The 24,097-nt window shown below is 37.8% G+C and overlaps 1 protein-coding gene across 33 annotated transcripts in view; it reads left to right on the top strand.

Moving 5' to 3' along the window:
• The window catches only part of LOC106078342 (titin-like), a 533,611-nt gene that overhangs the window by 54,982 nt on the left and 454,532 nt on the right, over positions 1-24,097 (top strand). For 32 of the 33 annotated variants that reach the window (XM_056014734.1, XM_056014739.1, XM_056014738.1 and 29 more), the window contains exons 22-32: positions 9,478-9,600; positions 19,407-19,598; positions 19,931-20,039; positions 20,415-20,659; positions 20,913-21,032; positions 21,348-21,539; positions 21,793-21,990; positions 22,207-22,320; positions 22,647-22,769; positions 23,116-23,307; positions 23,867-24,037. In XM_056014734.1, the coding sequence (XP_055870709.1) occupies positions 9,478-9,600; positions 19,407-19,598; positions 19,931-20,039; positions 20,415-20,659; positions 20,913-21,032; positions 21,348-21,539; positions 21,793-21,990; positions 22,207-22,320; positions 22,647-22,769; positions 23,116-23,307; positions 23,867-24,037 (1,779 nt within the window). Of the gene's footprint in view, positions 1-611; positions 1,109-9,477; positions 9,601-19,406; positions 19,599-19,930; positions 20,040-20,414; positions 20,660-20,912; positions 21,033-21,347; positions 21,540-21,792; positions 21,991-22,206; positions 22,321-22,646; positions 22,770-23,115; positions 23,308-23,866; positions 24,038-24,097 lie in introns of those variants that run through there. The other variant, XM_056014741.1, reaches the window with a different exon arrangement.

Genomic DNA, 24,097 nt, shown 5'->3' with positions numbered 1-24,097 from the left:
ACACTATTTTGGAATCTGTTTTAGTGTTAATTTTTCATTAACAAGACTATGAAATTCTTTTCTTCACAATTATTTTTAAATCGTTTATCGTTCTGCGGCTACCTCCTTTAGACGCAATATATTATTTTTATTTTTTGGCACTCCTTTATCATTTTCTACGTCTGCTTCCAGCAAGTATCGTCTGCTCCGTCTCCCTTTATCACAGTGCGCTTTAGACGAAGCATAATATGAAGGTGCTTCCCATATATGGGGGATGCAGTTATTTTTATCAAGCCTCTGCAGTGCTTGGCGTGAGCGGACAAGTCAAAGTGGATTACGGTCCGAGGGGTGTCATGTCTGGGTTACATAAAGGGAAATTTTAACACTGGCATATCAATTCTGTTTTATCATTTGTGATATTAGTTCCAAATGAATAAAATCATTTTTGTAGTAAAATAATGTAAAATGTATTATCACAACCTGTGTCGATAATATTTTCAATGTTTAATTTGCTATTTTTAGAACTCGTGCCAATCTTGTCACCCCTCACCTGTCACAGAATAGCTGTTTTGGCTCACGCTTTATTTTTTTTTTCCAAGGCCCGTAACTTTTTCATGCCGGTGAGAGAGGGTAAAGGGAAAGCATCCAGCGATCTAAGTTTTGTTTAGAGCCGTGTTTCGAACCAAGAGGTTGCTGCATGCATGCCTATACAACATAATTGTAACTAACGGTCATCTCTTGGAAAACAAAAAGTTTTGACAAATTTAACGAAACAAATCAACAAGAGTGGTCAACCCTAATGAAAAATTCTTATTATTGGACTATCGTACTGATTCCTATGACGCAACTGTGATTTAAAATTGGGGGAAATAAATCTTCTATTACAGTATTTTTTTCTCGACAAAAGTCTTTTAATCACGACCAGAAAAGTCTGTGTATCTCTGTACTTGTGTGCTATGCTGAAGTATTTATTGACTAGACCGCCCACTTGTGAATACTAAAGGACGCAAGTATGGCGGCCCGGAAAGCGGAGTCCATGGATCTATCGGACATTCCGCCGTCCACTACCACAATCAGCACGGTCGCTGTCCAAGCTGGCAGGGCCAAGGTCGTTTTGGCTGTCCTCAGGGTAAGAAAACGTAACACTTAAACGCACTCTAGTGTTAAGGATGCATGCAGCACGATGTTTCTTTAGATTACTCAACGTCATTTCTATTGGTCACATCTTACTGTCCCATTGGTTCACTGGTCACGTCTTACAGTCCCATTGGTTCACTGGTCATGTCTCATGGTCCCATTGGTTCACTGGTCATGTTTCATCGTCCCATTGGTTCACTGGTCACGTCTTACAGTCCCATTGGTTCACTGGTCACGTCTTACAGTCCCATTGGTTCACTGGTCATGTTTCATCGTCCCATTGGTTCACTGGTCATGTCTCATCGTCCCATTGGTTCACTGGTCACGTCTTACAGTCCCATTGGTTCACTGGTCATGTCTTACAGTCCCATTGGTTCACTGGTCATGTCTTACAGTCCCATTGGTTCACTGGTCATGTCTTACAGTCCCATTGGTTCACTGGTCATGTCTTACAGTCCCATTGGTTCACTGGTCATGTCCTACAGTCCCATTGGCTCACTGGTCATGTCTTACAGTCCCATTGGTTCACTGGTCATGTCTTACAGTCCCATTGGTTCACTGGTCATGTCTTACAGTCCCATTGGTTCACTGGTCATGTCTTACAGTCCCATTCGTTCACTGGTCATGTTTCATCGTCCCATTGGTTCACTGGTCATGTTTCATCGTCCCATTGGTTCACTGGTCATGTTTCATCGTCCCATTGGTTCATTGGTCATGTTACAGTCCTATTGGTTCACTGGTCACGTCTTACAGTCCCATTGGTTCACTGGTCACGTCTTACAGTCCCATTGGTTCACTGGTCACGTCTTACAGTCCCATTGGTTCACTGGTCATGTTTCATCATCCCATTGGTTCACTGGTCATGTTTCATCGTCCCATTGGTTCACTGGTCACGTCTTACAGTCCCATTGGTTCACTGGTCACGTCTTACAGTCCCATTGGTTCACTGGTCATGTTTCATCGTCCCATTAGTTCACTGGTCATGTTTCATCGTCCCATTGGTTCACTGGTCACGTCTTACAGTCCCATTGGTTCACTGGTCACGTCTTACAGTCACATTAGTTCACTGGTCTTGTCTCAATAACAGGTTTGAAGAAGGAAACAAAAATACTTTTCTAATCAGCCTATCCCTCCATTTAGTTTAGCTATGTAGATCATTTGCTTTATTACTGTAATATAAACATCTTAAAGACTACAAAATCTCTTTATTTCCTAAGTCGCATTCCCATCTTGTTATTTAACATGCTGCAACAAACTCTACAATGTCGAGACCCAGTTATGTTTCTACAAACTTCCTCCGTGTTATTTCATCTGCATACATATTTTCAAAGTTAGCTCATTGTGATCCATATCAACGAAATAAAAACCAATTAAAATCGGTGAAACCCATTATCTTATAAAGCACTATCAAAAACGAGTCGGAACTTATCTTATTATGTTTTACATAAGATTTTTGACTCATTCTTGTTAATTTTTGGCTGTGTTTGTATTCATCTATTCGAGAGAGGTTCCTTGTCTCTCAATTCTATGTTTTTGTGAATAATTTGTGCAGAGTTTCTTTGGAATATTATTTCTAAGTGCTCGTTGATGAGTATCACTATTTAATGGTCAATGTTGCGTAACTCTGGACGTTCCCAGATCTCTCATCAAGTATATATACATTTTAATGTTGGATCTAGACCTCGAAGTTGGCCAATTTGCTCTTGCTGTTTTGTTTCCACCCTTCTAGTGACACATGTGCTCAAAACTACCGTACGAACACCAGCTGTTGTAATAAAATCTATCTATTTAGCTACTTACATCAAAGAACACGCTGACCTCTATTTGAATGTACAACGTCCATATTCCTTAGCAGTACTTTCATACTTCCATAGGAGATATACAACGCTAATCTTGTTTTTTTAGGGCCGCAATATCATTTATGCACTCATATTTGAAGTTGTGAAGACAACAAAACATTGTAAGAGATGAACACATAGTGGTACCGATTTAGTAATCTCCCTTTTATTTCTTCTGCTGGAGGACTTTAAGGAAAGTGCTGGAAATAAAGCTTCCCTTTTAAGAAAGACCCTAGCTGCCAACTCTTAGACAAACCTTTTCCTACGACTTGGTACACTGCTTGCTGGCTACTTTAGTATTAAGATCGTGACTAAATTAATATCACCATTAAAAGTGAGTTGAACGCCGACTAGTTGGCTCCCTCCCCATCTTGCAATCATCTAAAGCAATCCGTCCTTTTTTTTTTTAATTAAATTGTTTGGACTGTTTTTCAAGGTATAACGAATGTTAAAAATGTAAAAAAGAAAAAAAAAAACACTGACAATCTGTGCTCACTTATACGAATGTTCAAAATAATTTTTAAAAAGTTAGTATCAAAATCCGTTCTTAATTGTAAGCATAAGCTCAATTTTTTGATCACTAGACAAGATTCTTGTTCGGAGTACGTAGACTGAATGCTACAAATATTCACTGCTGCAGGGATTAACAACTGTTTAGAAACTTCCACTAAACATGCATTTAAGAAAACCTCCTGGAACAGAATAAAACAAAACACACACATGAATACATACAACACTTTTAGATTGTACTCAATGAACGTTTCTCTACCTTACATGGTGGACATTCAATACCACGAAGTAGTCTACACTCGATCAAAAACAAGCTTACAAAGTTAGTGTGTTAGATGGTTTTTTTTTAAAGTCCCTTTGTACATTAAACATAAACTGTTGAGAACCCTCGTTTTTATATGCAACGGCATCACTCCATCCGTATGTACATCGAGATAAGAAGTTAATGGTGCTACGTTATCTGGGACTGTTAAGATGCCAGTTGTCTTTAGAGGTGCAACACTCAAATCAGATAGGTAGAGCTACATGAAGAGATAAGTACAGGGCCGGGCAGCTAAGCAGGTAGATATGAAAGATGGATGGATGATAGATGTACAGGTAGTTCGTTTAAACCCTCTGTTTATTTTTAGACAGTCGACAGTGTGATAAACACTATAAGAAAATAGACAGACAGAAACAAAAACAGACAGATGGATAGATAGATAGATAGATAGATAGATAGATAGATAGATAGATAGATAAGACAAGATAAAACAAGATAGATTGACTGATTACAACTTTGCTTCGTAGATACAAACGATATATATTTGGGTTTGGAAAGTGAATCAGAAAGGTAGCATCAGACGTGCCCGGACTCACCTTAATTTTACCTGCCTCATAGTAGACACGATGACGTCATTACTGACAAAGCACACAAACAAAAGCTTTCACCCAATGGCTAGACTACCCATTACTCAGATGATGTGTTTTGGAAATGAAAGTCATAAAACCTCCAGAGACGATAGACCTAATGCCAAAAATCCAACCAATCAGTTTGAAGCCAACTGCACTTGGCCTACACTTGTACCAAAAGAAGAAACAGGTCTATGAGGAAACGTTCTGACTGCTTGTTAGGACTTGGTGCCTGAACTCTCCTATGACCCTCTATTTGGCTTCATTGCTTGATTACTTTTCTTTATCCTTGTGCTGGGGGGGGGGGGAGAGTACTTTGGAACAGTAGTGTTAAGGAGTAGGTGTCACTTAGAGAGGGTAGTGCGAGTAGAGATGGGAGTAAGACTCACTGAGACTAATAGGATAAGAGTGAAAGAGAATAAAAGTGAGAGAGAAAGAATAAAAGAGAAGAGACAATTAAAGAGAAATGAAAACGCTTTTGAAAAAAAAAAGGTTTTCTTGCGTCGTGGTGTCGCTTGGCTTCCAAAAAGGAGATGTCTCGACACTGGAGTTCGAATCCCTGTGTAGACTGCATTTTGATTTTCGGAAGCCCCTGAGTCCAACCAACTTGAAAGATTAAAGTTAGTTGGTCGTTGTTCTGGCTAGATGACATCCTCGTTAACCATCCTCCTTAGAAACAGATGACCTTTACGTCATCTCTCCTTAACATTCTCGCCAAGTCTGAAACTTTGACACTTTCTTCTGCATTCGGTTCTGTTGCTTTCACCCCAAACCAATTTTAAGCAAACTACATCCGACTAAGTTAGGGGCTCAATCTGGCCAGTCACATATTTTATACTTATAATAAACAATTACACTCACATAGTAAAAAGAAATTAATATGAGTTGATCTTCTCTGTCACATTACTGTCACATGAACATGAATTTATTGACGATATCTAGGGACACCTTACACAGCTATTCGTTCAATTAGCCAATCAGCTAGCTAAAAGTAACCTATTCCATTTCCAATTGATTGTAGTATTAAGAAAGACATGAAAATAAAATTGAAAACAACTTGCAGAAACTATATGGCGAAGTTAAAAATTTAAAAAAAAAGAGTTCTCTGCTATTGAAAAGAATTTAGATGTACTGAAAGTTAATGAAGATACTAGACTTGTAAAAACACGAGTTAAATTGGACTCTCTTTCTTCTCCTTTGTGTGTTTTAGTGCTCGCTGGGATGAAAACAAGATCTGCTAGAGTTGTTGCTTCTCTTCTTATGTTTGTCTACTTCCTTCCCATCACACACTTGTTCAGATGATTTGCAATTGTTTTTTTATGACTTGATTACATCTAGTTCTATTCCAACAAAAGTTGTGTACATCTATTTAAACAAAAGTTGTGTACATCTATTTCAACATAATTGACCTGGCAGACGTTTCCAATAATTCTCTTTTGTTTACGCAAACTCCAAACGTCTCTTGCCATAAGATGATGGAAATGGCAACATTTCAAAGGCCGATCTCCAGCCTACGTTCGACTCACCTTGTTTGACCTAGATCACTGTGTGTGTGTGTGTGTGTGTTACATGGCCTGACCCAGCTCTTCGTGTACGTGCATTGCCACTCACATGTGTTACCTGGTAGAGCTGAGCACACGGTACCCATGCATCCATTGAAACACTTGCTAGGTACGTTTGGCAAACTCCATCGGTGCCCTGATGTGTCTAGGACATTATCTCTGTTTTCTTGTAGAGATAAGACTCAGCGCTGGCATACGCATCCTCGCTCTATAATTCTAACTGTACAATCATACACACCCTCATCTAGACGTACCTTTAACAGTATTGACTGTTGCTTAGTATTCAAACTGACGAGCATTTTGTTTGAAGTCTTTAAAATTGTATTTGTAAGAAAAAAAATGGTATTTAAACTTTCCATTGAAATCTTTGACCTTTAACAACTAAGCACATGCTTATCTTATGGAACCCTTATGTTACCCGTCTGCGTTTTTACGGTCTTGTCGAAAGATCGTTTGCTAGATCTAGAACTAATGTATTCTTTTGAGTATAATTGTGATAAAACACATCTTTCTTTCTTTGTTTCTTTGTAAAATAAATATTTCTACATTTTAGTGACACCTCACTTTGAACTCAGAGATGTGTATCTCAGCTGCTAAACGAACGCCACGCCCATAGATTTGACTAAATGTGTTTGTGTGTGTACTCACGCTGGTATGGAAGAGTGAACAAATGTTGCTAGGAGATTAACTCTTTGGTAACCTACATTACTGTACGAAGGTGTGTAGTGTGTTCATGCTCTACACATTACACTGAGGGGAAGAGACGATTTGAATGGAAGCCCTGAAATTGAGTATCCATTGATTAAGATGACAAAACTGTGTATGTGTGTGTTTCCTTGGTTTGTGTTGCATAGAAGAGTTAGCTCCTCTGTAGGTGTCATGTGTACAAGAAGCTGTGTTTCTATCTTTGAAGGCAACGTAAACTTCAACTGTCTCTTGTGTTCTCGTGGGGGGGGGGGGGGAGGGGGCTAATGTCTCTGTACAAATGTTGATATTCTTCTCCTTGCTGTTCATTGTTCTATCGACGCGTGAACGTGAATGAAGACCCGAGAGATGAAGTGTGTAGCGACAAGTGTGTTAAGTGAGAAAGCATGCAAACGTGTGCACTGGTTCAACTGTGAGCGTGTAGTTTAGGTGTGTGTTAGGTTTGTCTGAAGACACCAAAATAAAAGTCTAGAAATGTGAAGCAATGCAAAATGTAATAGTGGCCTTACTTCTGGCTTTCCTACCCTCCTATTTAGACTATAATTTGTATCTGTAATATCTTTATCAAAAACCTTGAGTAGATAATCGTATGTCGTATCGTTTTTTCTGTGGTTTTGTCTTTGGTTTATTTTTGTTTTTTGCATTTTGTTATTTGATTTATTGGCACAGAGCCAACCACAATGATTCCCCAAAACCAGTGTTTCTTAAAGTGGTTTACGCGTACCCCTAATGGTAGGGAAGAATATATTTGAAAGTGTTACGCGTGGTACAATATGCTGATTTTTTTTTTCATACCCATTTATTATGTTCAGTTAATCAATTATAATACGATACCAAAAAGTGATAAATCACGTTATGTTCAACTGGTGTCACGTGGTACCCATCTCCACTTCAGTCTTCGAAGCTCTCGTTTGAATACAAAGGGTATTACCGATCTAGTGGATTGGATTTAGATCTATGTCAAACATTACAAATGTTCCATTAACTTTTTATTTTGCTACGAAAATGAAAGTAGCGTGTGAAAATGGGTTTACCAGTTTGGCCGACATATTGACGTCTGATATATAAAGCAGAATGTAAGGAGTATGTATTGTATGTATTTATGTCACGCATAGAAATTAAAACCTTTTGACTAAACTTTATAAAAATTTGGCACGTTTATTGTCATATAATCAATAAAGAGCAGTGCGGAAAAAATTACGTTAGTGCCTCTCCCTTTCGACAGCTAAGGTGTCTGGGGTAGCGCTTTATGCTCCTCAAGCGGGGTTCAGTGCGGAGCACCGACGCCAAACGTTTTCTTGCATTCTTAGATGTATAAATGTATTCTCCTGACCTATACAGTTCGCTATCGATCCTATTTAAAATGCACGTAAAATTAATTAAAATAAAGTATGATTAGGGGGACGGGCCGACATATGTCGCATATGTCTTTATTTGGCATATTCATTAACAAATTATCATCATCTTAAGCGAAACCTCTTGTACTAGGACTAGTTTTGTCAGCAGAAGATGTCCTCGACGCGCTCAAAACGGGTAGAATGGGTTTAGCAGATAAATATTATAAAGTCTAATTTATAAAAACCTTTTGAATAATGCTTTTTACAAATCTTATATCAACTGACTCGCTCTGGTAAAAAGTTTGAAGACTTTATTTTTCCCACGCCCATCCTCAGATCAAATTTAAACTTTGCACAATTAATGCAACATTTTATGCACATCGGAGCTGCTACTGTACCAATAAAGGGCTTGAGCTCATTTTTACAAAGTTTATATCAAGTCACTGTCTGTTTGTCTGTCCGTCTTGTAAAAAGTTTGTACACGTTATTTTTCCCACACCCGATCTCGGATCAAGCTGAAATTTTGCACAATTATTTCTTTTACCTGACAATACAAGAATCAATATAAAAAATAACCATTTAAGTTAATTAACTATTGATAATTAATTATTTTGTTTGGTATCTCGAACAAGGGAAAGAAATTGTACTTAACTGATGTGGTGGTATACGTTGAATTGGCCCCATTTATTCTTTGTGTTTAAAGGTAACAATAGATAAAACCTTATCTTTTCATAAACGATTCGCTGGCAGAGTAGTTAGTGTATTGGCTTGAGGAGGCTGAAGAGGCCTTAAACCTCGAGTTCGAATTCAGGACGTTCACCATTTTTTTAAAAAGCGATCATCCAGATACCCTCTTCTTTCTCTTCCTTCCCCTTTCCAACTGGTCCAGATAAGGGATAGGATCACAGGGCATTGAGAAAGTTAAAAGCATGAAATTGCGCTAAACAAAAACAATTGGAACAAATATTTTTGTAATCGCACATATTTATTGTTGTTGGTCTAGATCTATGACAAAATCAATGACATGACTGATCCAAACTAATTGATACAATTACACTTAATTTGTTTGTTGTTGTTGTTTTTTGATAAGTGTTTTGATGTTTTTCTTGTTTTCCTTCGCAATGAAACTTCTTCTGTAACTATTAGAAATGTTTTTGTTGGTTCTTTGTAACTTTTAGTGTTCTAGTAGCAGTTCAGCTTGTAGTAATCTGTGTGTTTGTTGATGCTAGAGGAACAGCTTTAGGGTTTCCTTGCTAAACACTTTACCATCAGGATGTATATTAACTGAAGAAAGGCGTATCTACAATTTATGCAACTATTGTTGTACTGATCTGTTGGAACTGTTATATCAAAATATTTTGTAAAAAAAAAAGTTTCATTCCTTTATTTCAAGTGGCCTTATATCGAGCAATGCCACACTCGTGAGTTTACATTTATATTGTTTGCTTATTATTGACATTGCTTAGCCTCCAAATAGTTAACGTAGTTGACTAACTATGCTTGTCTTTTATTTTTCAGAGTTCAGAATGGGTCCGGGTCAGAGTTCACCAGATGGAACCCGACCTGATGGACGTGGGCTCCAATCTGGAGGAAGCCCTCCAGTTACAGAGAGAACACCAACAACTCATGGCCAGGCTAAAGGTCAGTTGTTCAGTCTTCTTAGTGCTAAATCGTACACCTTCGTCTTTTCTGCGCCCAAACCCAAAACATAGGATTAGCTTAGATGTTTTGTTACGATATTATCTTCACGTCAGCACCTACTAATAGATCTGTGTTTTCGCTTAAAAAAAATGTCAGTTTATTTTTTATGAAGCATGCAAACAGGAATGTTAAGTCGGTGAAACAAAGGAACAACTTAAAGACCTTGAAGGATTACGGGCACGACATGGCCTAAATTGTGCCGATGTGCCAAAAACTCAAAAACTCAAATTCACAACTTTAAGAAACAAATATGGAGGAATAGTTATTTAACAAAATATTTCTAATCCGTCAACATAACCAAATGATAAGAAAATGGTCGCGGGGAAACTGTTCTCGGCAATAATGTATCCTTTATAATTTTGACTCTACTTGGCTACCTATGTATAGGGGTCCACAGCGCTCTGAGCATGCTATAAGCATGAAAGTAGCGCTATATAAATGCTATAATTTATTTTATTTATTTTTTAATTTATAGTAGCGGGGGGGGGGAATTAAAGGGAGGCAACTTTTTGAAAAAGAAATGAAAACCAAAATAAATAAATACGACTGTTGACTAAGCAGCCCAGTAATTGTTTCATTGAATATACAATTGAACTCAGTTGATGTTTCTTTGGAATGTCAGTTCTAACGTAGGTCATGATGTGCCTAGAATGATTTGCCTTGAAACATCGCATGCTCAGGTAGATGGAGTGAGGGGGACACGGTGGCAGGTAATACTGCAGATGGAGGTGTGTGGAATTAGCTGTTTATGAGCTTCTGATGTTGGACATTTTGGAGAAGACACAAAGTACTCCTTGCCAGAAGTGTTTTGTGAAATGTCAGCCATAGCAAGTCCTGGTGTGCAAGACGGGGGAGAGAAGGCAAATGTCACGCTGTGAGCGTTGAAAATGGACTAACTACATGTCAACAGCATAGTCAATAGAGAATTACAGATGAGAGATAGTCAAACATAATAATGATGAGAGATTGACAAACATAATAATACCTAATGAGAGATAAACATAATAATACCTGATAATAGACAGTCAAACATAATAATACCTGATAATAGACAGTCAAACATAATAATACCTAATGAGAGATAAACATAATAATACCTGATAATAGACAGTCAAACATAATAATACCTAATGAGAGATAAACATAATAATACCTGATAATAGACAGTCAAACATAATAATACCTAATGAGAGATAAACATAATAATACCTGATAATAGACAGTCAAACATAATAATACCTAATGAGAGATAAACATAATAATACCTGATTATAGACAGTCAAACATAATAATACCTAATGAGAGATAAACATAATAATACCTGATTATAGACAGTCAAACATAATAATACCTAATGAGAGATAAACATAATAATACCTGATTATAGACAGTCAAACATAATAATACCTAATGAGAGATAGTCGAACATAAAAATAGCTGATAAAAGATAATCAAACATAAAAATACCTGATAAGAGATTGTCAAACATAATTATACCCGATGAGAGATAGTTGAACATAATAATACCATTTCATATTAGAGAAATTAAATGCATATCTTCTTTCTATGCATTAGAATCACAAACCTTTGAGCCAGAGGTCAGATCAGTAAGATATATCATTTACTATTCTCTCAGGCCATTTGTATCTTATACGATCAAATGTTAGTTTTAGTCATGAAAGTTTTTCAAGAAACTTTCCACCACATATCGACTCAATGCAACGTTTGTATTATGTCTTAGAGAGTAACTTGACTACATTGTTTAACAGCAGTACTAGATATTTAACATTAGTGGATATTTTAACAAGAGAAGGCATGAGGTTGCCAGATTCCAATGATTAATGAACCGATTTGAACGTTTGGTTTCAGAGAATAAAAAATTACTTTAGGAATGATGGCTACAACGAACAACACAGAAATAGATTTAAAAATTAAATTATCCTGGCAAACTTCCCTTTTTTGTTTTTGTTTTTGTTCCTTGAGAGATTTGGAATGAATTGAGTTCTGGGAAAAGTTTAGAGTGAAACAAAGAGAGGGATTGAACGCAGCAGAACACCTGGATTCTATTGGCCAGATTTGAAGCTTTAAATAGCAGTCTACAATGGGATAAACAAGTGGCCTCTCTGTAGTTGGATTTTTATCTCAAGATCTTTCTGCACAGCCAATGTCTCTTTTTCTGTGGTCTTGGTTTACTTAAGTCTGGGTTTACTTAAGTCTGGGTTTACGGTGTTTGTTCAAAACAAAGCAAAAGACATTGAAGGACGTTGTTTTAGCTTTGTTAAAAACAAATAGTATGCTTATAAATAAAGGCGCTCCTCAATGATGAGCATATCATATATGTAAAATGTTTGTCAAATGTTTGTCATGTTTCGGATGTTCCTTCAGAGTTGAAGATAGTTTATTTCCTAGTCCAAACCTCCCGCAGGACGACGGGGGATGGGAGCGGGCAGGGTTTGAACCCTCGACCGTCGATAAATCCGAACGACAGTCCAGCGCGCAAACCGCACGACCAGGCAGCTATCCATATATATAGTACTATTCTCTTCATTCGGAAAAGCTTCGAGCTATTAAAGCTGAATAATGAAGACAACATGGAGAAAACGCTCGATGTATTGTTATTGAAATGCGCTGACGAAGCTGGTTCTTCTTACCTATCTAGATCTTCCTCTGGTACCTGCGATTAGGTAACTATAAAGACACATTAGAGTGCTGATTTAGTGAAAAGACATAAAGTTAGAGACAAAATATCCAATGCAAATATTGGACTTGACACACACGCAATGTAATTTTAATCAGCTCATGCACTAGTCTGAATTAGTCCAGTTTTAAACAAAATTTGTTTAAATTTAGTGAGGTTGAATCTGCTTTAACTATATGATTATTTCAAACGTATCAGTCTTGTTATACTGAAAGGTTTTAGAATGACGACTTTAATCTGATACTTGGTTTTTTTTTCCCACTGTCTACTTTTCTTTCTGTTTAATCTTTCTATTCAGTAATATTAAATTACAAAGGGGGAAATCTAAAGGTAGACTCTACATGTCGGGAAGGGGGGGGGAGGCAAGGAGTAAAAAAGCGCACACATTCCGACAAGAGATGGGGTATAATTGGGTTGGCATACCGCCCCACTCTGCCTATCCTTTCTGTTGTGTCTTGGTCGTCTGCCAGTTTGAGCCTCGTGAGTGACTTCCCTTACCTGTGTCTTGGAGGATGCAGGTTGGTTCTAAAAGTAAACAATACAAGATGGTCTGAGCTGGAGGAGGCATGGGTAGATGTCGGCGTTACGCTGGCTGGCAGAAGTTGCTTGTTTATGATGCAGTTGCTTTCAATAATAATGTTATATGCCTGAGTTGTCATTTTATTTCTGTCAGCTTTTCTAATGCATCATCGCTTTATCTCTTTTTTTTGTTATGTATTCATTCTGAAGTGAACGACAAAAACTCTCAAACTCCAGTTTCATTGTTTGTTTTCAAAGCTTCCTTAATGATTGTCAGGTTTGAAATTGGATAAAAAAAGAATCCTTGTGATGTGTCTTAATTAAGGATGCCTTAGGGCAATTATGACGGGCAATGACGTTATGGCAATTCATAGTCATATTAGAGAAATCTAGTCATTTGTAAACGACTATTTGAGCAATCAAAAGATATGTAGAAGCATAGTTGATATATTCATTGGATCATCATAAGTTATAAGCTGATGAATTAAGACTTTGTATGCACTAGGGATTATTTTTTCCCACTCAATGCGTTTGTTGTTGTTGTTGCTGTTTTGTACTAGTCAACTGTCAACATAATACGGAATGCACATATCAGTAGAAGGTTCATACTTCGACTTGAACCATCTCATCTTTAGAATAATGATGGTTTAGATTTATCTAGAACTATAAATACAACATTATAGTGGAATGAGATGTTTTTGCCATTTTATTTTTCTGTTCTGACATTTCAAGTTGAACTTTTGCTAACAGAGGTAGCCAAGATCCTTTTTTATGCTTCTGTTGTCTTGCGTTTCTTTGTTGTTGTTTTTTTTTGCAAGGATGCTGTTGAAATGTGAGTAGATAGATCAGTAGAGTTGCTTTCTGGCACTCGGAAGATGGCGGGAACCTAAAAAAAGGGGTAAACATCAAAACATGACATACATTAATGCTTTCATGTTCCCTGCCCACATTTTTTTATACAAAAGTAATCTCCCTTCGTTCCTTACGTTTGCTTCTATCACCCCCCCCACACACACACACACACACACTTCTGCAGCTAGATAGAGTGTATGTCAAGAGGGCGCTGCTGGAGCGTGCGCAGTGACGCGATCGGCTGATGACGTCAATGTGAAACTATCCTAGACGTGAACCTTTTTGTCCATGGGTACTTCCAGTAATATTAAGAAGACTTATCATTTATATCCAGGTGTTACTTTTGTTCCTTATTTAATGGAGGTTAGCATTGGCTTCGTTTTGTTTGTATTGTTGGCCACGTAGCAGCAGCGATGGGCCAATACGAATGAACCCTACTGAGAATGCCCGACATTTATCTTTGGTAATTACAATGTTAGTCGCACTGTTTATGACCTGCCATTCAGTTGTCAAAGTCAAATTTCCAATGATGTCATGTGGATTTGAAAAATCCCTTGTATTACTAGAAGTCATTTGCCATACTTATACTTTTCAACCCAAAAGGCTTTTAGATTTTCAAAAAGCTTCTTTGTTTTCCCTTTATTTCATTACTGCGCACATTGTGAGATAATTTAAGGAACTTGGGTAGGAAATACCAGACATATCCGTTTGCTAGTTTAAGAGATCTCTTGACCACTAAGTCTGTCATTCAGTGGAATTTCAGGAATATGTACAAAAGACTAGCAGTACGAACCGGGTACACCAGTAGATTTGTTTTCCGGGTTTATTATGGCCGAAACATCGAATCCCGTCCCCTTTTTTTTATTTCAATAAACGGGCCGTCCCCTTAACATTCTTCTTAGCCCATAAATTATATTTTTGTTAGAATGAAATAAAACTGTCCGCTCTGTTTCTCTCTCTCTCTCTCTTCCCTGAACCCATTTTTTTTTTAACTTTTGTTTTTCACCCTCTACATGTAATTTCTCCGACATGACGTCTGACTTGATTTGGAAAGACCCGCTTTATAAACCCATCCCCGATCAACTTATGCTTTTGGCCCGTGAATTCTAGTATCAATCACTTTTACTTATCCGCCTTCCCCTTTCCTGACTACACTCCCACAACAAAAAGGTTAGTCCTATGTGCAATTTCTAATTTTTTTTTTTTTCGGCTTCTCAAGGCAATATTTAATGTTCCCTATGTTGTTTTTCGACCGACCATAACCCCCCTAACATACACACACGCTTTCAAACTTTTAAGCCCTATTTTATTACAAAGACAACTCTTTAACTTTCTTAGCATCCTCCGATTGATCGACCCTTCACTACACACTTTTCAGCTTCTGAATTCTATATATAGACGAATTATATATAGACTGAGGCCTTTTGAGGAAATACCGAAAATAAAATATTAAGGTTTAATAGAAATTTTTCGATTTTTCGTGAATTGCGGTGGTCAGATTGCAAATCTGTCAAAACCGATTCTTAGTGAGCTATCTTGAAGTAAAAGGAACCTGTGTACGAAATTTCATGCAAATCCGTACGACAGTTGATGAGATCTCTTGATTAATCAGTCCGACGGTGCTATTTTGCGCTTATAATATAGACTGATAGAGTTGAAATAATGCATATGTGTCTCTATATTAGCACAAACTTCTGAACATATTAGTAATTTTGTAAGAACTCAAGATAATCAGCAGCAAATTTATTTCGATTGTTTACTCTTTCCTTAGCTTTTTTATTTCTGTTTCTTTACCATATGTGACTCAACAAAACAGTCAAACCTGTTGTGCTAGAAGGTTCTTATTGCCTACTCTTCTAACTGATAAACAGTGTGATTATCAAGAACTCTACGTTTAAAGTCGAAGCTGGAAATAACACATCATCCAGGCTGCTCACTTTGCAGAGTGGAGCTAAATATAGCATCAGATTAGTATTTTTACCCTGGGCTTAACTGGCACGCGTCTACCTACATTTCTATCATATTAGTTTTTCTATATCCCCCCACCGGACTTGCTTCTTCACTTCCTCTTTCCTCTCTGACCTTCCTGTCTCACTCCCTCTTTCCTCTCTGACCTTGCTGTCTCACTCCCTCTTTCCTCTCTGGCCTTCCTGTCTCACTCTCTCTTTCCTCTCTGACCTTGCTGTCTCACTATCTCTTTCCTCTCTGACCTTGCTGTCTCACTTCCTCTTTCCTCTCTGACCTTGCTGTCTCACTCCCTCTTTCCTCTCTGACCTTGCTGTCTCACTATCTCTTTCCTCTCTGACCTTGCTGTCTCACTATCTCTTTCCTCTCTGACCTTCCTGTCTCATTATCTCTTTCCTCTCTGACCTTCCTGTCTCATTATCTCTTTCCTCTCTGACCTTGCTGTCTCACTCCCTCTTTCCTCTCTGACCTTGCTGTCTCACTCCCTCTTTCCTCTCTGACCTTGCTGTCTCACTATTTCTTTCCTCTCTGACCTTGCTGTCTCACTATCTCTTTCCTCTCTGACCTTGCTGTCTCACTATTTCTTTCCTCTCTGACCTTGCTGTCTCACTATCTCTTTCCTCTCTGACCTTGCTGTCTCACTCCCTCTTTCCTCTCTGACCTTGCTGTCTCACTCCCTCTTTCCTCTCTGGCCTTGCTGTCTCACTATCTCTTTCCTCTCTGACCTTGCTGTCTCACTTCCTCTTTCCTCTCTGACCTTGCTGTCTCACTTCCTCTTTCCTCTCTGACCTTGCTGTCTCACTCCCTCTTTCCTCTCTGACCTTGCTGTCTCACTATCTCTTTCCTCTCTGACCTTGCTGTCTCACTATCTCTTTCCTCTCTGACCTTCCTGTCTCATTATCTCTTTCCTCTCTGACCTTGCTGTCTCACTCCCTCTTTCCTCTCTGACCTTGCTGTCTCACTCCCTCTTTCCTCTCTGACCTTGCTGTCTCACTATTTCTTTCCTCTCTGACCTTCCTGTCTCACTATCTCTTTCCTCTCTGACCTTTCTGTCTCACCCCCTCTTTCCTCTCTGACCTTGCTGTCTCACTATCTCTTTCCTCTCTGACCTTGCTGTCTCACTCCCTCTTTCCTCTCTGACCTTGCTGTCTCACTCCCTCTTTCCTCTCTGACCTTGCTGTCTCACTATTTCTTTCCTCTCTGACCTTCCTGTCTCACTCTCTCTTTCCTCTCTGACCTTGCTGTCTCACTCCCTCTCTCCTCTCTGACCTTCCTGTCTCACTCTCTCTTTCCTCTCTGACATTGCTGTCTCACTCCTTCTTTCCTCTCTGACCTTCCTGTCTCACTATCTCTTTCCTCTCTGACCTTGCTGTCTCACTCCCTCTTTCCTCTCTGACCTTGCTGTCTCACTCCCTCTTTCCACTCTGACCTTGCTGTCTCACTCCCTCTTTCCTCTCTGACCTTGCTGTCTCACTATCTCTTTCCTCTCTGACCTTGCTGTCTCACTCCCTCTTTCCTCTCTGACCTTGCTGTCTCACTCCTTCTTTCCTCTCTGACCTTGCTGTCTCACTCCCTCTTTCCTCTCTGACCTTGCTGTCTCACTCTCTCTTACCTCTCTGACCTTGCTGTCTCACTCCCTCTTTCCTCTCTGACCTTGCTGTCTCACTATCTCTTTCCTCTCTGACCTTGCTGTCTCACTCCCTCTTTCCTCTCTGACCTTGCTGTCTCACTATCTCTTTCCTCTCTGACCTTGCTGTCTCACTCCCTCTTTCCTCTCTGACCTTGCTGTCTCACTATCTCTTTCCTCTCTGACCTTGCTGTCTCACTCCCTCTTTCCTCTCTGACCTTGCTGTCTCACTCCCTCTTTCCTCTCTGACCTTCCTGTCTCACTCTCTCTTTCCTCTCTGACCTTGCTGTCTCACTCCCTCTTTCCTCTCTGACCTTGCTGTCTCACTATCTCTTTCCTCTCTGACCTTGCTGTCTCACTCCCTCTTTCCTCTCTGACCTTGCTGTCTCACTCCCTCTTTCCTCTCTGACCTTCCTGTCTCACTCTCTCTTTCCTCTCTGACCTTGCTGTCTCACTATCTCTTTCCTCTCTGACCTTGCTGTCTCACTCCCTCTTTCCTCTCTGACCTTGCTGTCTCACTCCCTCTTTCCTCTCTGACCTTGCTGTCTCACTCCCTCTTTCCTCTCTGACCTTCCTGTCTCACTCCCTCTTTCCTCTCTGACCTTGCTGTCTCACTCCCTCTTTCCTCTCTGACCTTGCTGTCTCACTCCCTCTTTCCTCTCTGACCTTCCTGTCTCACTCTCTCTTTCCTCTCTGACCTTGCTGTCTCACTCTCTCTTTCCTCTCTGACCTTGCTGTCTCACTCCCTCTTTCCTCTCTGACCTTGCTGTCTCACTATCTCTTTCCTCTCTGACCTTGCTGTCTCACTCCCTCTTTCCTCTCTGACCTTGCTGTCTCACTATCTCTTTCCTCTCTGACCTTGCTGTCTCACTCCCTCTTTCCTCTCTGACCTTCCTGTCTCACTCTCTCTTTCCTCTCTGACCTTCCTCATTCTACCCTCGGGCACGACATGGCCTAAATTGTGCCGATGTGCCAAAAACTAAAAAAAACAACTCATTCTACCTTCACTCTTAGTTGTGCATTACAGATTTTACTTCTCATGGAAGAGTGGTACCCAAATTGGTGGTGAACATAGGGTCATTAAGGGCATTGAATTCTGGTAAAATAAAACATCACAGCTAAAATGTATTTTTAATGTTTGTTGTTATTTTAGTGAAATATGACGAGATGTACGCCAGTGTGCAATTAATGTTGGCTGGAATCTTGTCAGTTGTTTTAAACTAGAAATGTCACCATCAATTGTTGGAATTAGTCTAATACTGTCTGATGGCTATCCTATTTTTTTTTTTTTACACTGAAATAAAATTGTAAAAAAGTGGATTTTAGAGCCATGAGTGTAAGTGTAGGTAGTTGTCCTCTTCCTTCTTCCCTGAAACACACTCAAGACACACACACACACACACATTGTGTCACATATATCATGTTTTAAACATACAAGGAACACCCATAGCCACACACACACCTGCACACACAGTGTGTCACGCATCATAAACATATACCAAACAAACATCCATATTATCCCAAAATTTAAAATAGGAGATAAAGAGAATGGCTTAGAACTATCAACAGATTGCTGAATATATATATCTGTATGCCTTAACTTTTGTTTACAATATAAAGGTGTTGGAAATAATTTGTATGGAGTAATTACTGAAGAAACAAATATAATGAAATGAATAAACCACCAAGATTTTTTAAGAGCAAATGATGAACAGTTCACAGCAAAAAAAAAAAAAAATATATGATAAAAACAGTGTTTATAGGAGAATAAAATGATTTTTTTTTTTGTTACAGTTGCAGCGAGGTATTCACTTTGTCCATCTTAATGGAGATCCATATAAATCAAATTGTTGCATACACAATTTTTCGATAAAAGTAATGCAATAGTAACTACCAGGCATTGGCCTACTTATTGTTTGCATTAACTCTGACTGTATCCAATAATAATGTACTGTTTTTTTTTACACATCATTATGAAAATGGTGGGAAAGTATACCCCTATAACATTATAAGCCAGATAGTGAACTTTTCCTTAATATTGTTTTAAATGTTAGTTTACCAATTAATGGTTTTGTTATTCAACAGTCAAAAGAAGATGAAGTCCAACAGCTTTTAAGAAATCTTGATGTCCAGGCAGATCAAAACAGATCTCAGGTGGATGTCCATAATGCAATGGCAGACACACTGGCAGAAGCTTGGAAGGACCTTAATGACAAATTAGCCTATAGAGGAACTCTACTGGACCAAAGTGTATCATTCCATCAGAGTGCTCAGGATGTAAGTGAACCTCACTCTGCATAAAGCTTAGGTTTTGATTATTTTTTTTAGCATCCTTTTTATATTCGCTTTTTGACCTCCTACAATAAGTCAAAAGTGTGATCCTTCATATATTTGTTTTGAGGGTTATCACATTTCAATTTCGAAAGTAAAAGATGATTAAACCACAACTTGAATATATAGATACTAAATCTATTTTGAAAATTGTTAACCAATATTTTGTCTCATAGATGTGCTTTAAAACAAAAATCTGAAAATATTTAAAAAAAACATGCATACTCAAATGATTGCTATCATCTCATATATTCCTAACCTGCATTTCTGATTTCTAGTTGGCCTCATCGATGGAACAAGCACAGAAGAATTTCTCCAAAGTTCCACTAGCCACAGACTTGGAAACAGCACAGAGACTACTAGATCAACATCTTGACATGAAAAACAGTTAGTAACTCATTAGTATTTGTTATAGGCATAAATACATTCCTTTTCTTTATCTCCTACTGTGTAAATCAGGAATTGAATCGGAGTCAATAATACTCCTAGTTAAGTCAAGATGAGGCTCATCATGATACTTTAAAAAACCATGAATGTTTATCCTTTTGTCAAAGCCACAATTTCTTTTTCCCTTATTATTATATCAATTATTTTTTATTTAATTTTAACATCATCTTATAAACATAGTCATGGGAATTGAAGACATCGCTATTATAAGCATAAACAAATTTATACATTAATAAACATTAAAAATGTATACATTATATTTGCTTGGCTATTTTCTATGTTTTGTTAATGAAAATGTCTAAACTTGACTTACAGGTATTTTAGAGACATCCAAAGCCACACTGGACATGGGACAGTCCCTGCTAGACCAGATTAAAGAGATGGGTATGCATGCGGACTTTGCCAACCTCCACGCCACCACTGCAGCCTGCTATGGCATTGAACACCTTCTGGAGCTGCTGCATGATCGCAGACGCCACTTGGAAGAGTTATGGAACCAACGCAAGATCAGGCTAGAACATTGTTTGCAGCTATGTCAGTTGGATCAGGAGGTCAATAAGGTACAGGTATTTTATATTTAAACTAGTAGTAAAGTGACATTAACAATCTCACTTCTTATCTTTTAAACTAAATTTTATTGTAAGGGAAATGCAACTACTACTTTCATTTTAATTTTTAATTTTATTGGATAACACACTCACAAACTTTAAGCTTGAGATATTTATTCTCTCAGGAATAGTGTAGACTTTTAAAAATTCTCAAAGTGATCTTCAGCATCAATATTATTTCTTTCTTTTTTTTTCATCGCTCCAGATCTTAGAGTGGTACCGTGGAGTAGGCAACAACTATTTACAGAATACAGAACTGGGCTCCTCCTACCTGGAAGCCCAACACATACAGCAAGACCACAACCAGTTTGAGGCCAGAGCCAGAGTAAGTCATATATCTATATTATTTGTATAATTCATTTAAACTTAATATTGTAAGGATATTTATTTAGCTGCAGTCTAACTTTCAGCATTTCATTGAAAGATTGCCAAATATTTATAGATCCTTTAAATTGAATAGAAATATTAGCTCTCTGTAAGCTATGCATATATTATCTTTTTTTAACTTTCAGCATTTCATTGAAAGATTGCCAAATATTTATAGATCCTTTTTTGTAAATTATGTAAATATATGCTTCGTATAAAGTATGCAAAAATATATATCATCCAATTGAAATACATTTGTGTTTTTGTTATCTAGGAAATACAAGACAACATGCTTGGACTTCTCAGGACAGCTGATGGACTTCTGCGTCGAGCAAGTGTTGATGCCGAGGGTATCCGTCAGCGCCTCATTGTAGTAGACCGCGAGGCAGAAAGCTTCTCAAACCGCCTTGACAACAGACGTAAAAACATCAGCATGGCGGTTGCTTTCTTCAGATTCGCTGAGACGGTTAGTCGTTTTGTCTTTGCCATTCAGTTATTATTGTAAGCAATGGGGAAATATGAAAAGAGAGAAAGTTTGAAAGTTCAGTTTTGTTGTAGGGCTCAAAAACACACATGCCTATATCTATGTTTGACTTCACTATACTTCCCAATGATTACAAGAGCTTTCAAGGGATACAGTTTAAGATCAGTAAATTACATATTTTAAAGGGACTATTTATAGAAATACTAATGAAGTAAAACTGTTGTATATTTGTCAGGCTCTAAATAAACTAGGAGATGTGGAGTTCCAGCTCAATAACATGGATCTCCCAAGAAACAGCACAGAACTGGCGGAGCAGCATTCACGCTTGTCTCAGGCCATTGTTGATTACTCAACCGAAGCCACACACGAGGGTCGACTGCTACTTGAGAGGGTCAGTAGCACAGACCACGGTGCGGATGGCGTGAGACGAAAGGTTTGTACACCTGATTTATAGATCACTTTAATAATTTTCATACTTAAATCATGCATTATATCCAGTGTACCTAAGTGTTGTTAGTCCAAAGTAACCAGCCCATTAAATCCATTCAGATTGCTTTACTAAACAGTCCAGTCAGTCACCCAATAGATCTTCTCTTCAATAAAAGGATAACAATCTGTTAAAAAGATAAACATTTCTCCTTACCCACAGATGGATGAGCTCCTCACCAAGTGCAGTCAACTGGAGTCACTGTGCAAGGCCAGAAGAGCTGAAGCCTGGCAGAGAAGTCAGGAGTATTTGGTTTACCATGAGAAATACAACAGCGTAAGATTTACTAGCTCTTCTTTTCTTGCTGTATTTTTTCTGTAGATTCTATGAAATTAGGTTCGGATGCAGATTGCCTGTGTATCAGTAAAACCTATCAAAACAGAGACAAGATTTTGACAAATAGGAGTAGCCTTCTGCTATTAAGTTCAAAGACAAGGATCAAACTTAAAATCATGACTAATTAAAACTTGTATTAACACAATTCTTCCATCAGCACCTTAAAGCTTTAGCTATTGCCTTCCATAAGTATGTTCCATAATTATGTTGTTATTGTCTACAAGGATATAAATGTAATATGGTCTCACTCTCTACATTTGTTTTAGCTTCAAACCTGGCTGCTCCAAATAGGACAAAACATTGTATCCCACCACAATTCCATGGGAGCCACACTTGCCAGTGCTAAGGACTTTTTAGAAGTACATGAACAATTAGATGAGGACATTCGGGTAACTGTTTAGACATCATTTGTTCTTCTAGATTCATTTTGAGTTACTTGTTTAAGTTAACAAAACAATTGTACCTTAATAAGAAGAAGTGTTAACTTAAAGTAAAACATTTTGAAGCCACTATTCTTTTATTATTTTTGAACAGCTATTAATAATCACAATGAGCATTTTATAACTAAAATTATAAAATTATATTTGATGTTAATTAAATTGTAGAGGTCAATGTATCTTTTATTTACAAATTATTATATATTATAATTATATATTACCCAACTTATTTTATGTTTACCTAAATTTAAAGCTATTTCACTATATGTCACTTGAATAGTATGTATTGTTTCCACAGGACAAGGTTGCTGAGTTATCAGCTCTGTCTTCTGCTGCTTCCAGACTGGTACAAACAGGTGACCAGGCAGGGCAGCAGGCTTTAGAGAAAGCTCAAGAGATTGAGTGCCAGTTCCAGAGACTCCAAAAAATTGTTGAGACTCGCATTCATCTTGCCTTGTTATATGTCTCATTTCATCGACTTGCACAGCAGGTACTTTTACAATATGATGACTTAAGCCTTTTATAAGGTTCTTCACTAATCCATATGATAGCATGAGATTGTCCATAGTGAAGCAATCACTTTAGCCGTAGTTAGTTTTGCTGATATCAAGTACACATAATAGAAAGCTAAAACAAAAGTGTTTTATTCATCCTTTACCAGTGGTAAAAACTATGCACAAAAACACAAACTTGAAGATGATGCAGCTGTTTTCATTCATTAATACATTTTTAAACATTGGTTTCTCTTTCTCTACACCTCTCCTTCCCTTTAAAAAAAAACAAACCCAACTCTTTAAAAACATATAACTGCAACAAATGTTCCTAGAGACAAGTATTGAGAATTGGTACTCCAATTCAACTATAAAGAAAAAGATTTATATTTATATTTTTTTTTTATCTTAAAATATTAGTTTAAAAAAATAATTTGTTTTTTAATTCTCCTGAAGAAGCAACATATATATATAGTTTATGTTTGTGTTGTTGTATATTTTTAATGTAAATACAAATTTCGCCAGTTTAATTTACTTACTTGACTTTCCTGTCCTCAGCTATCCAGTAACCTTGATGGACTGGAACACATTGTACGTTCAGAGACAGAAGATCTCCAGGAGATAACTGACACTGCCGTGCAAAATTTGCGTGATATGTTTTCGAACACAAGACACATTTTCGACGACCTCAATCTTAAGGGGAACGAATTTTTGCAAAATGCAACTATGGTAAAATAAATTATATTTAATTTGAAACAGACTTCAGTTTAGTACATTAGCACTATTGCC

Source organism: Biomphalaria glabrata, chromosome 16 (genome assembly GCF_947242115.1).
Source record: "Biomphalaria glabrata chromosome 16, xgBioGlab47.1, whole genome shotgun sequence".
Lineage (NCBI taxonomy): Eukaryota > Metazoa > Mollusca > Gastropoda > Planorbidae > Biomphalaria > Biomphalaria glabrata.
Note: the sequence above shows the minus strand (reverse complement) of the source record. Positions and strands in the feature narration are given on the sequence as shown.